This window comes from Brachyistius frenatus, unplaced genomic scaffold (genome assembly GCF_029030835.1).
Source record: "Brachyistius frenatus isolate BFR_SWC_R1_liver_20210118 unplaced genomic scaffold, ASM2903083v1 Contig_135, whole genome shotgun sequence".
NCBI lineage: Eukaryota > Metazoa > Chordata > Actinopteri > Embiotocidae > Brachyistius > Brachyistius frenatus.
In genome coordinates, this window is record NW_027210734.1 from 717,662 (window position 1) to 732,299 (window position 14,638).

Here is a 14,638-nt window from a genome sequence, read left to right on the forward strand (position 1 = left end):
GGGACTCAGCAGCAGCTTCACTTCCAGAAACTACTGTAGAACTGCTGTCCTCCCTTCAAACACCCACGGGATACAATTACATATCAATCAAACAAGCACAATGATAGACAGAATAATAATCTGTCTCAGACCCAGGAAGTCCTGTTGGTGTCTGTTTTTTCATTTCTTTTTCTGCACTGGAAAAAATTCTGCTTCAAATTAGAAACTTTTTTTTGTGTGCAAATGTATATTGTCCTTCAGGTGAAGCTTTAGTTTGTCATGAATGACATGCATGACTCCATTTAAAAATCTGCATTAAATCGATACCATGAAAGGAGTACAGTAGATCCATAACTTGTTTTTGTCAACATGGATGCAGCGGCATACAACAAAATATACCGAAAGGAGGAAATTTGGGGATTTTTTTTTTCTTGATAAAAGTTATTTATAGAGCATGATTTTAGGTCCCGTGAGCTCTTTGTTAAAGTGCAATAATCAAACTTAATCAACCCAGCTTAAGTACAGAAACTATGTCTGCACACTGAAACACGTTTACAGGGTTGAAACGGATGTTTTTGCATTTTTGAATTTGAAATCGAAACATAAAAATGAGACAAAAGTAGCTGACTTTAAATTTGATTTCAAGCTATATGCAAATATATAAATATCTATATTTTCATTTATATTAAAACGTTATGTATATATTAAAGTATGTTAGCAGCATATTCACATAGTTCTGGAGGTTTCTGTCTTATCATTTGTGAATTCTACAGAAAGCTGCACCGACATCTTTCAGCCACTAGATGGCTTTAGAGCCCAACAAGAAGATAATAGGGACACAACAGGAAGTGTGTGTGCCTGTGTGTTTGTAATGAGGTATGACGCTATTAACTGAGGACGTCATTACAGAGAACTGACTTGAAAGTACGACGGAGGGAAAGCAAACAAACAAAACATGCACTTTTTTTTAAGCAAGAAAAATAATTTATTTATAATGATATAATAATAATTTCATCACATTGGCATTGCAGAGCTGCAGAGGGAGGCGTGTGTGTGTGTGACGCCACCTCGCAGCCACAGATCACGCCATCGGATGGGGGCAGGAAAAACGGAGGTTATTCAATACATACACGGAATATTCCTTTAAATATGTCTTTTTCAATGAGGAATAACAAAAATAGAATAATTCCAATAGCTCTGTCTGTCTCTCTTTCTCTATGTCTCTCTAATTATTCAGCTGCCTGTATACCCCCCCCCTCTCTCCCCTCCACCCCCCCAGGCCGAGATTTAAACGGGGTTTCAAGGGGTGCTTGTTTTACTTTTGCTTGGAATGTCAGAAGGGTGGAGTTTACCAGCGAAGGACGTCAGTTTTCGTGATGTGTCCAAACGCGGTGAATGTCACCCGTCTGAGGCTCCTGGAACAAATGTAAGAAAGTCTTTGGCCCAAATCCGCAGCCATAACGTCTCTCTGTTGTTTTCACCCTCCGTCACTCTCTCGTAAAGCCGGGCTTACATTTTATAACGTTAAAAAGGGACACGTCAACTAAAAATGCAACAGTTTCAGAGTGACCTGCGATTTACTGACATATGTGCAAATGGTTACTCAAAAGACCCCCAGTTTTATGTTTCAGCCTCTTCAGAAGGGAGTTTTTCATCTATTTGTTGACAGTGCAGGTTTTGCAATTTGTGTTTCCTTTATCGAGCTTGGTTTCGGTTATTAAAGTTACTTTAATACAAGTAGGATGGTTTTGTTAGTTGTTTTGGCCTTAGCTCACCCTGAAGATAATTTAAAGTTTCCTCCACTCTGTTTTTGTAAATATATTGTACATAAATATCCATCGGTTAGTCTCCACTCAGTTGTTCCTGTGGCTGTTTGGGTTTATTTGTATGTAACGGGGACATAACAGTGCTTCAGTTTAGACCCCTGAACGCTGAATGTTCTCGCATCATTGGGACCTCAACCCGACTGCTGCTGCCAAATTTGACATAAATCACATGTTTTTGCCTCATTAGATCCATTTCTGACTGTCTTGATGCCAATGATACACCCGGACCGCCAACCACATGGCCTGACCTGAAACCCCACATTTTCCCGTGACTTGTAAGTTTGTGTGGAGTGGCAGAACTCTTAAAAGTTTTTCTTTATATGTAGTGTGGCAAATTAAAACTTCTAATTTGTGCGATTTCTTTTAAAACAAACTCACTGTGTTTACAGGCGGACTTTTACATTCTCAGACTCTCGGGTCAGGAACCTGATTGTTTTGTTAAATGTGGACCATTACGCTTTATTTTAACCCCTTACTACAGCGCCCCCTGGTGTGTGGACACAGGCATCTACACCTCTAATAAACTACAGTACAGATGTCAAATTAGAGGTTTATTCGAACTAGTACTGTTTTGTCATTTTAAAAACAGCATCTCTCCCCTTTTATGTATTTAGTTTAATGATTCATATTTAAGTGACCTTGCTGTAAAACAAACAACCAAACACATGTTGTCCTATGTCTTATGTCCTACATAATTAAGTTACTAAATAATTTAATGTCATTTAATGATGTCTTCTTTAATTTAAGCCATTAACAACGGCTCTGTGAGTTTTACACGAAACGTTATTAAGAATTAAATAAAGGGAAGTAAAGTCAGGCGAGAAGAGGCCCAAAACAGCGAGAAGGGGTGAAAGTATTTGCGCAGTTTGTGGTAAAATTCTCCACAAATCAGTAAAATAAGATTTATTGTCTCTGAAAGAATATATTTGAGTCCTTTTGCAAACACTGAGATGAGTTGTGGTCGACTGTGTTTTCTGGTCTCATTAAACTTTAATCAAAAAACTTTCTTGAGTTTATTCAGACAAACTTTGACGTTTTCTCGAAGTTCTCTGAACTCTCGGTCTCAAACTTCTAACTTTCCCCTGCACTGTTTTTTATTTATGTTTCCAGGCAGCAGGTTGCTATATGGCTGCCGTGGATCTCCAAGACTGTAAAAACTGAACCAGATTAATTAGCGAGTCATTCCTCCTCCTTTCTTCGCTTTCTCGTAGCTTTTTTATCAATTTGTCGGGGAGCAAACGAGAGAGTGAGAGAAGGGGGAAAAGCTTTTAACGTGATTACTCGTCTGACTCACAGGACAGCTGAGGAGGAGGGAGAGAGGAGGGAGAGAGGAGGTGAAGGAAAAGATGATGGCATACGTAGAAATGTCTGCGCTGCAATCTCAGCATTCAACCGAATCAAACCTCTGCTCCTCATGTTCCTCTCTTCCCCACTTCTCCTCCAAAAGAAGGTTTAATAGATTAAATATTAAATATATTCCCCTTGTCAGCTCCCTATTATTACACTTGATAGAAACGTCTTTTTCAATAGAATATTCCCTCAACATATTTTAGAGATCGCTAATTTAGTTTTACAGACTTTTCTCGAAAGGCAGAGCTGCTCCGGAGTCAGAAATATCGACACAGTTTCAGGGTTTTCCCGACACACATTGTTCCCTTTGTCTGTAAATATGTGGTTGTAGTAGCCTTTCAGGAGAAATAGAAAGTTGAAAAAATATGGCACCGTGTTGGCAGTAAATGTCCTGGCAGGACGTGAGATTATTTCCTACCTGCGGAGCAGCTCCGTCTCTGAGAAATATTTGTAAAAACTGCTACAAAATTTCATCTCAATATTACAAGACGACATCCCTACATGAGGGATAGCACCTTTTCTTTTCTTTTCTTTAACCAGTGTACCCATATGGTTTCTGTTTATTTTTACCTCTCCTTGCTTCCCGATTAAAGGGAATCTGCCATCTGTCTGCGTACGAGCGAGTAGAAAACACTGCGGCTTGTTGATCCTGCACACACACTGAAAAGAGTCTGACAGACGAACCCTTTTAACACAACGCAGATCTCTGCATCGTCCTCTCTGCTGCTCAATAACTGATCTCTGACATTTAATCCGAGGCATATTGTCTCTAAGGGGAAATAAGCATCCACTGCCATACTCTGCATCCCTGGATATGAACGCAGGTTTGGGCTCTTCAAAATTTGTCAGATTAAATGTTAAATGCTCCCTTTTACACCTGCAGTATACTGTTATTTCAAGGGTATGTATGTGTGTGTACCACCAAGGCAGCTGAAAAAAAAATAAAAATAATAATAAAGTTAAAAAAACAAAAACAAAAAAAAACCACAGTAGGCGCTGCAGAAACACGCCTGTAATTCAGTATACAAGGCAAACAAACAAGAGTTTTATAGGTTTATCTTTTTTCATTCACTAAATATTTAAAACAAGCGTCACTTGACTAGTCATCATAAATGGTGATAATTTATGCATCTTTTTTTCAGGATGATGGAATACCTGAAGGACTGCTGTAGGGAAGAGAGATGTGCCTGAAGGAGTTTTTTTTTTTTTTCTTCCCTCCACTCTTCTGATGTTACTGGTTCCTCTGTTTCCGTCCACCAGGGGGAGCTCTGACTCAATAGCACCGAGAGATAGTTTGCTGACTGGGAGTCAGGAGATGAAAGGTTCCCTCCTCTGTTTAGGGAGGTCCATCCGTGCACGGGGATGAGTCAGGCGTTATGAGCCGAAGCCCTGCTAATCGCATCGACCCGACCCGTCCGCACAAAGATCCACAACCGACGGTCGAACCGGAGGTCCGTCAGACCGCAGGGCGTTTCTTTCCTTTCACAGTCCAAAAGTCAAGGTCCTTTCACGCCAGAAACACATTCAAGCCTTTCCTGTTTCCGTGTTCGTGCACAGATCCAACCTGATCAGTCATCTATTCATTCATCCGTGCTAATTCCATGTTAAACGGATACTAAAGAAAAATATATAAACTCAAGAGAGCCAGAAAGAAAAGAAGGCAGAAGATAAGCGCTGATAGAAAATGTTTTTTTGTGTTTGTTTTTTTTAACTCTCAAACTAAGAACAGCATCTATTTTTTTAACAGTCATTCATTGACATTCATCCGGTGTCGCGTCTTCCGCTGAGCTCAGATGCATAGACTGAATGCAGAGAGAGGTGGAGAGAGAAAAGAGAGACAGGAAGGGGGAGAAGGGGGGAGGGCCACGGATGGAGGAGAGGATGGATGGAAAGGATGAAGAGGAAGGAGGAAGATAGATAGTGAGAGAAAGGTATAGAGAGGTGGTGCTACGAGAGAGAAGGGGGGGGGGACAGTATATAGAGGACTGCTCCAGGAGCAATGAAAGGAGGAGGAGAACAGTAAGCAGCGAGAAGGAGGAGGAGGAGGAGAAGGAGACCTTCACCTCCTCTCTGCAACGAAAGAAACAGAATGTAAAAAAAGACGCACGGAGGAGGCAAAACAAAACAGCAACTCTTCTGTGGGGTAAAACGTCGCTCTGCAACACTGAGGGCGGATGGATGGGCGGAGGGACGGAGGGACGGATGGGCAGATGGACGGAGGGACAGAGGGACGGATGGAGGGAATCTCAGGTCCAAACAGCCTCCCAGTTCTCCGTTCTACAATCCTTCGGGTTCAGGAACGCTGCTCGCTCCGGTAATCCTTTAGGTTCCCGGAGTCCCCTCGGTTCAGAAACCTCTCGGTTCCAGAAGCCTTAAGGTTCCAGAAGCCTTAAGGTTCCCTCGGTCCCCTCGGTTCCGGAATTCTCTTGGATCTGGAATCTTTATCTGAGGTTTAAGGGGGTGTGTGGGGGGCTGCTTAGGTCGTCCTAATCCTCTCCTTAAGAGAGGAGGGGGTGCGTGGTGATGATGCGCGCACACACACACACACACACACACACACACACACACACACACACACACACACACACACACACACACACACACACACACACACACACACACACACACACACTTGCGACACGTATTGACTACACAAACAAAAGAGCCAAACACACAAACAGCCACACATCTCTCTCTCTCTCTGTCTCTGTCTGTCTGTCTGTCTAGTCCTACTTTGTTCTTGGCACTTCCCTCTACACACAGGCACACACACACACACACACACACACATTTGTACATACACACTGCGAGGTCCCCTCAGGTCTCTTTGTAGATTTTAACAGTCCTTTGGTCCCAACACCACAGACCAAAACGAATAAAAACCCTGTTTAATAACCAGGCCTGCTTCATACTCTCCGTACAGAAACTCCACAGGCGTGATTTACTCTGCGCACACACTCGAATGAACACACACTCCCACTCGTCTTCCATTATTCGTCAGTCTGTGTGTGTGTGTGTGTGTGTGTGTGTGTTTGAGTGTGTCTTCCCTTCATTGCACGGGCAAATCGTAGTCCAAGTCTCTTGCTGCTTTGTACACTATTTTTAGTCTTTGCGTCCGCCGGTGATACTCACTGATAGATGGGTTACATTTATCTTTGTACATGTAACATACTGTATGATCCAATTAAAGATGCACAGTAAAATGGCCGTCTTGCATGTGTCGGAAAAAAATATAAGCAAAACAAAAAACTATCCAAACAAAAGCTAACGATTGATGAGGAAAAACGTAGCAGCGTGTAAACGATGTCCGACGCCAACGGAAAAGAGAAGCGCTTGTGTTCCAAAATGTCGTCCGTCTGCCGGGTGCCTCTGTGGAATGTTTCGTGAAGGTCCACGTTCGAGCGGCAAAATGTGTGACACGCTCACGCCTCGTCTTTGGTGGCAAAAAAGCCCCCGTGTGGTTTCTCTTTTGTAAAATCCTGCGCTCACGAATGTACTCCGTCCGTGGGGAAATGACTGCTGTGGAGTCGGAGCGTCCGAGGTTTGGGAATATTTCCTTTCTCGGTTGCCTCGTCGCACCGTTGGCGATCTCTCCTTCGGGTCATGCGGGTCGACAGGTGCCGGTCCTGCAGTGCTACTGGCTGGAGGAGTTTGGTTGAATCGTGGACAAATCTGTATTTTATTCCAGTTATTTCTTGGATTCATTTGATGGCGGATGCTCTGATGCGACCTCGGGAGATCAGTCGGGTTACATATTCCGACATTTTAACCACTGTTGGCACGAGGGACTTTTGTCTTCATCTGGAAGGAGCCAGGAGTAACGATATCCACTGGACACCTTGACATTCCCAGTGTCTACTCCACCCATCACTCCACCCAACACATTCCCAATGAGGAAAACACGGTGCAGTGTTGAAGCGCGACCTCAAAACCTCCACCTTCCATCGGATGTATAGTGAGAACATACTCTTCTCTCCACTGGTGTCTTGCTTTCCTAGAGGGACCGGTTAGACAGGGAACAATAGCGCTCCAACCGTGGGAGGGACCATTTTGTCCAAAAAATGTGCTCCAATTTGATTGGACAGTCCAAATGGTCAATCAGTAGTTGGAGCAATCTGGTTGGACATGTTGGTCAAAGGGCCCCCGCCCCGTGCGGGCAGCAGATTGTAGAATTGGTTGGTAGCTTTGTCAACAGCAAACGGACCTGGTTAACACCCGTTACCGGTACTTCCGTTCATTGGTCGTTGGGTTTGTCGCTCCCAGACGTTGCCTCTCCTCCGTCGGCCGTCGAAAACTCCGTGACGCGTCTCGCCAGCGGGTTTGTGCTTTTCAGAAGCTCCATGGCGGACACCCTGGCTCCTCCGCTGGAAGACTTGCCTTTCTTCTGGAGCAGGGCCATGAAGTTCTCATTGCGGGAGCTCGACCTCTGGCTGCTGCCCAAGGTCAGATTTCGGAGGTCGCTGCCGCTGGTGCTGTGCTTCACTGGTGACACCAGGCTCTGGCGGCTGCCGAAGGAGTCGGACGGCTCCTTGCGACCCAGAACCTTTCGCTTAGACCTGCAAGAGAAGCAAGACGATAAAAAAAAGATAATTTAAGCTTCCCGCTGTTTGCAGCTGTTTCAATTCATGATTTCAGATCTACTCCTCAAGCCAAGTGAGTCACACTTAGATTGACATTTCCTGTTTTAGAGATGAAAAAATTTATAATTGCAGAAGGGACTCCCTCCTTTCTTGTACCAGATGAAAACCTTGACTCCTGATCTTCCTTTTCCCCTCCTTGCCCTTTCTTCTATGCTTTTCAAGCTATTTTCAGCATCACACAAGGTAAAATCGTGCACACTTGTTGCTTAGAGACTAGCTTCCTGTTTCTCCGTGTGTGTGTGTGTGTGTGTGTGTGTGTGTGTGTGTGTGTGTGTGTGTGTGTGTGTGTGTGTGTGTGTGTGTGTGTGTGTGCGTGAGAGAGAGAGAGAGAGGGATTCTGAAAAAGGGACAAAATAAGAGCCAGTGGTCGTGCAGTAACCCTAACCCACTGTACATGTAGCTGTTGCTAGGAAACCTTACACTCTGTCTGCCTCACACCTTTTCAAGACAATATGTATTTTGTCACATGCTCGGGGTTATAAAAAGCTTCCAGGCAAGCTTGATGATGACTGAAAGCGTTTGTGCAGCGAGAACAAGTTTGTACTGTCAAAACAGACAACACTGTAAAGACCCTTCTTGTGTGTGTGTGTGTGTGTGTGTGTGTGTGTGTGTGTGTGTGTGTGTGTGTGTGTGTGTGTGTGTGTGTGTGTGTGTGTGTGTGTGTGTGTGTGTGTGTGTGTGTGTGTGTGTGTTCAAACCTGTGTATAATGGTGAACAGGTCCTCGGTGGTGTGTGTTGTAGGTGTGCTGGCCAACACGTCGTCATCTGTTTCCTCTGAGATGTGGAGTACCGTCTTCTCATTGGCTGCCGAGTCATCTGACCGAGGCAGACGAATCATATTAAAAGATGCAAATGACATGTTTCTCCATCATACACTGTTTTTCTGTCTCGCCACATACATCATGTCTGTAAATAATTTACCGGCTTTGTTGTTTTTTAAAAAGCAAATTTCTGCAGTGCATCAAACCCTGTTGTATACAAAATTATATAATTATAAGATCATAATGATAAATGTCATCTTCACCGTTAAAAACAGCATGAACCGCCGGTGTTTTGATTTGGTCCAATTTTAGAGCAATTTGCCTTGATTTGCTTCAAAACCTGAGAAATATCTTCTGGCAGAATCGGGAGGTTCTGCATCAAAATCAGCAAGGAAGAATCCTAATCAAACGTGGAAGCTCTGACGGGCTATCATCATCAACACAAGCATTGAACCAGCGGAGGAAGAAGTATGCAGATTCTTTACCTTAGTAAAAGGACCAATAAAGCTATTTAAATATTCCACTATAAGTGAAAGTACTGCAGAAAAATATCCTACTTTAGAACAAGTACAGAAGTAAGAATCAGTGAATAAAAAAAAAATATATCTTTGCAAGTTTTGGAATTGAAGTTTAGAAGAAAAAAATTCCCTCTTCGGTGGAGCTGTTAACAACTCAGGGACATCTAAAATATGACTGAACGACACACAGCTTTTTGTAAGATGCCAGAGGCCAAAAAGTTTGGAAACCACTGGTGAAAACTCTTGTATTATATTTATTTTTGTTTTATCTAACAAATCTTTCTCTAAAAAGTAACTAAAACTGTCAAGTAAATGTAGTTGAACAGAAAATGTAATATTTCCCTCCCAATGTGCGACAAAACAATTTGGAATAATATTTTCTCCAGACATTTGGATTTTTACTTGGAAACTGGATTCCCATTGTAATCTTTTATATTCCAAGCTGACTACAGTCAGTCCGCCGTAAAGGACCAAGCTTTCCAAATCACCTTTCAAGTTGAGAAGTGCATGGGTCTTAAGCTCTGTTGATGTCTTTTAAATGTTTAAAGTGAAGTTTTACGAGTACAGTTTTTTGTCATAGTGTCTGGGCCAGAAGAGGTCAGACGCTTTGGTTAGAATAACCTCCAACATCATGAATAGTGTACGATGCAGACAAAGAATCTTAATTTCTGAGTCAGGAGATACTGTACCTGCCCCAATCCCAGCGCTGCCCATCTTCCCTTCCAGCTCTGTGAGAGAGGAATCCTGAAGCGATGACTGCAGCGACGACTCTTTTGAACTCTCCTCGTCTGTTCCAAAGTAGTTCTCATCTTGCTCCGGCATGTCTGGAATATTCAGGGTGGTGGGAATATCTTCTGGAGGGAACGCTCCTACCGGAGACCGCAGGCCCACCGGGCTGTCGGTCTGTGGTGTCTGTCGGTCTGTGCTGCCATTAGTGGAGGAGTGAACCGATGTGGGAAGAAGCAGGACGTTTGGCTTCTTGGGGACTGGAGGAGGAACCTGGGAAGGAATGAGAAAGGAAATAAAATGACTTAAAATGAAGACATCAGCGGCATCGACAGTCTGTATTTCTACTTTGTTTGCCACCAGAATGACATCTAACTATGAAGTCATTCCTAAAATGAAGCATTTCCTTCAGGATATCTTCCTCACCTTGGGTTTCTTTTTGTCCGACAGCTCTGCCAGGCATGAGATTGTCATCCTTGAAGGGAGTGTCTTGCTCTTATCCTGAAGCTCTGGGGCCTCCTGGTTACTGCAGGGTGACGGGAGTGAACCTCCCTCCTCAGGCCAGAGACGGATGTCTGGGTCAGCGTCAAATTCAGGCTCCAACAGAGGGTCCTCCAAGAGAGGCTGAGGGTCTGGGAGAGGCGGGAGATCAAAGAGGGACTGGGAGTGGGGGAGGAATGGGTGATCGTAGGCAGTCTGTGGGGCAGTGATAAAACTTAAATCTGGGGGAACTGTAGGACTTGAAGTTTGTGGTGGAGGTTTTTTGGGTTTTGGCTTTTTCATGACTTTGTAGATGTTGCCCAGAGGCACCGGTCGGTCCACAGGTGAGGCAGGAGGTGAATCGAGGGCAAGAGGGGAGGTGGAGGAGGGAGAAGGAGACTTAAGGAGGAGGTTGATGGGCCGTTTGGGTAAAGGAGGCTTGACAGGGACAGGTGGTTTAGGTTTTGGTAGAGTGGGTGGTGGGCTAGGGTCCTCGCCGAGGTCTCGACCATGCTGTTCTTCTTCGATGGTGTCAGAGGCCCCATCAGGGCAGTCCTCAAGGTCGCCACGAGAAACAGAGCGAAGCCGAATCGTCTTCAGCTCATTCTGGGTAACCACAGGTAATGCCTGCGAAGAACAGGGGCTGATTTTTCCTGGTTTTGCTGCCGTTGAGGTGTCCGAATGCCGTCTGCTCGCCTTTTGCTTTGGCTTGATTGATGACAGCTCCAGATGTGCATTCCCGGGCATTTCAAAGGATAATCTAGACCTCGCAGTCGGGTCCTTGGGTGATGGTAGCGATGATTTCCTCTCTGGGATCTTGGGGCGCATCTTACACCCTATTGTCCCTATTGTCCCATGACCTGCCATTTGATTGAGAGAAACAGTTGGGGTGGGAGTCTCTGACTGGCTGGAATAGCCACTCGATGGGGACATAAGACCTGGAGGTTTAAAGGGTGAGGAGGCCTTGACATCAGTCTCTATGGAGAGCTGTGAGGGCGAGGTGGCCCTAGAAGTGGATGGAGAGTCGAGAAGGGACTCCGAGCTACCTCTGACTTTCATACATTCGATCACTGTGGTACCTGTTGCTGTGCTGGAGCCCGACAGAGACCTGGGGAAGGGAAAAGAAGACAGGAATGCTTAGTATGTAACAGATAACCAGGCAGATGGGACAACAGCAAATACGTCCCAAACATTTATGTGTGGTTTGTCTACCTGTAGGGGTCATTGCTCTTCCACTCCCCGAGCTGCCAGTGAGTAGGGAAGGTGATCTCTGTCTCTCCCTCCCGGTCTGGCGCCTGGACCTCCAGGCTCGGAGGCCCGTCATTCCCTCCTTGACCCAGCTCCCTCTCAATAACACTGGGTTTAGAGGAGCAGGACGAGCTGGGCAACAAGAAATCTGGCTGGAAGTCCGGGTAGTGATCCCTGGGGATGTGCAGGCTCTTTGGCCGGCCATCTCGGTAAAGACCGCCTTCATGGTGGATTCTCCCCTCGGCTTCTCCGAGGTTTTTCATGAGAGAGACGCTCCTCACGGGAGGTGGTGGCTTGCGCTTGGATTTCTTAAGCGAGATGGAGCGCGAGCGAAGACGCAAGCGGCCTTCTGTGCTGTAGTCCGAAGCTGTGACAGAGATGGTGTCTGTGGTACTGGCGCTGTCTTCAGAGCTCCCTCTCGGGTAGAGGAGGGCATAGTTCTCACCCAAACCCAGGAAGTTGTGATGCTCCTGCTGCTGGTCTAATGCCATAGTGTTCCCGTTCCCCGCAGACATGATATTGCCGTCCGTCTGACATAGGCCGCCATCCGTAAAGAAAAAAGAGCCGGAATCTGTGGGCGTGGAAAGCGAGCGCTCCCGAAACTTAAAGGCGTTCTGTGCTGCTATGGACCGTGCCGACCTCTCCCGGCCTCTCCCTGCCTCCACAACTGCCCCACCTCCTCCACCTCCCCTCCCTCTATCCGCCGCGGCCCCCTCTGTCTCACTCCGCTTCCCCATCATCGCCGCCGCCAGCGATATCCCCGGCACGCTGTTCCCACCTCTCCCAGAAGGGTCCCTCACAGACGTGAACGAGCTGGAGTGAGAGCTCACCGACTGTCTGGAGCTCACCAGCATCACCCCGTCCTGCGCCCCTCCTCCTGCATTACCGATGATGCTGTGCTGTTTGGGCGGGACCGCCGGGCCTTTGTTCATGCCGTAATTGTAAGGCTCGTTCCACGCTCCGGGAGAAAAGGTGGAACCTTTTGGTCCGTTCCAAGAAGCGGTGGGTGTGTTTGAGCACAGCAGCCCAGAATGGTCCATGTTTCCTGGGTGAAGCTGGTCTGGGCCACGCTCCCCCGAATTTTTATCTGCAGAGGAGAGCGAGAAGGAGTAAAATTAACACAATTAAACTAACTACAGCAAATCCAACTGACAGTACGAACTCACTATGAAAACTCCAACGCTTCTTTCCATATCCGACTGCCCATTCAGAAAACTACTTTAACGTCAAGTTAGCTGTTGTAGACTATATTATAGAACAATACATGTTCATCCAGTATTTTATAAATTACGTTTCAAAACCAGGTTTTAAAATAATTGCAAAGAGTCGTGGCCACGAAACAATTTACAGAAATATAAACTGATCTTCGGTCTTAACACAAAAACATGCGTTTAGATGTCTTTCTCTCATCTGTGCCCAAATTGAGTCTTATTCAGGTTAAACTGTTTACATGAACCCTTTATACCCTGAATGTCCCTGTTGTAGTGAATAAACCAATTAGGCATGAAAAGCTTCTGGCTGCTGGCAAAACAGATTACTGCAAGTACAAAGGAAAGAAACGATTAACCCAAACATTAATCTCTGTCGGTTTATAAAAATGTTTTTGTTCAATTAAACATTTGGTGGGTTAAAAAGCACAAAGGGAAATGATGAACATGTTTTCCTGACAGAGCAACCTGTTTTAAAATGGGTTGAAGTCAAAAAGGAGTGTGAATAGTTGGTCTAATGTAAAATATTAATAACATTTTTCACAAAAACAAATGAAATCTATAATCTAAAATAGAAGAAGTATCCAAAAGTATGCTGCATTTCTACACGTATCATTTCTTACTTCTGCCAAGTTTTCAAAAGTGACGAAAAGCTGTTTTTAGTGGTGATAAAATCAACAAAATGATTCATCTAAACAGCTTGAGTAGTAAAAATCAAAGTGTGTAGTCAAAAAAAGTTGACGGCTACCAAGAACAATATCAGAGTTTCATCTGTCGTAAATGAGTAGAGGAATTTCCCTCTGATATGATCTGTTCCTTTCTCGTCCCTCTGTCTTGTCTTACACTGAAGCTGCAGTTTGTGTGAGCAGTAATAAGATCTGTAGCACGGAAACGCACGAAAGGAGAAACTGAGAGGGGGGAGGGGGGGTGTAAAAGCACATCGGAGGAGGGTGAGAGCTTCAGTTAATGGTCACACACCTGCAGGGGAGGTTGTGTCGAGGTCAGAGTGCGTCTTCCTCAGCGGGAGGCTCTGGTGCGGGGTGTCGGTCACAAGCTCCAGGGAGTGGGGCTGGTGGGGGAAAGGGTCCCCAGGAGAGGGGGATGGGGATGGGGAGTGCTGGAGGAGGTCGACGCCGTGGAATTTCACTCCTCCCCCTTCACCTGGAGGAGAAAGACGCCAGCAGGGAGGTCAGCAAGAAGATGGGAGGAAAAGTAAATTCAATTAAAACCAACCACGTTGCTGACGTGGCAATAAAGTATTAGATTATGACTCCTGAAAGAGTGAGACCCGAAGGGAAGAAATTCAATTCTGTGAACATTGTCTGATTTGAAGTCTTCCTGAAAAGGCCGCACTGTTTTCAACTCACATCTTTTAAGATGGTTACGACAAACATGATTCAGGCTACTGTTTTTATGAAACTCAGCATAATTTACTCACTCAGGTTAAAATAATTTTTTTGTGGCAGACAGGCCAGAGTCAAACATACCGTATTTACATTCTGATAAAATGCAGAAAAATGTATAGAAATCACATTTGGAATATTCAGCTTTTTAAAAAAAAAAATATTACCTTTATAGAAAAACTTTAAAAACTTTAAAAAGTCTTAAGTATCAAATAAGCTTAAAATGAAACTTGCCTAAAACAGGATTTTTATTATTTAATCAAATCAGTGATTGATTCAGTACGGTGAAGTCTTTCCCCAACATTTTGTTTTCACTTAAATCTTTATTTACTTTTCAAAATATACAACAATAACTGTGTTGTATATTTTCTTGCAAGAACTTAACACAACAAACTCGTAAACACTGCCTTGGGAATACATTTCTTCTCCTTTTTCATGCAGCTCTGTTTGGAAATGGAGGTACCGTATTTGTGTGTGTCTATTCGCCAGAGGGTCCCCC

General features: G+C 44.7%; 1 protein-coding gene across 3 annotated transcripts in view; it reads right to left on the minus strand.

The window, feature by feature from the left end:
- Positions 1 to 5,832: 5,832 nt before the first annotated feature.
- The window catches only part of nhsl2 (NHS-like 2), a 116,363-nt gene continuing 107,557 nt past the window's right edge, over positions 5,833 to 14,638 (minus strand). For all 3 annotated transcript variants that reach the window (XM_069714830.1, XM_069714831.1, XM_069714832.1), the window contains exons 5-10: positions 13,715 to 13,897; positions 11,493 to 12,615; positions 10,227 to 11,388; positions 9,764 to 10,073; positions 8,494 to 8,611; positions 5,833 to 7,711 (exon numbers count right to left, since the gene is read on the minus strand). In XM_069714830.1, the coding sequence (XP_069570931.1) occupies positions 7,390 to 7,711; positions 8,494 to 8,611; positions 9,764 to 10,073; positions 10,227 to 11,388; positions 11,493 to 12,615; positions 13,715 to 13,897 (3,218 nt within the window). In that variant the 3' untranslated portion in view covers positions 5,833 to 7,389. The remainder of the gene's footprint in view (positions 7,712 to 8,493; positions 8,612 to 9,763; positions 10,074 to 10,226; positions 11,389 to 11,492; positions 12,616 to 13,714; positions 13,898 to 14,638) is intronic.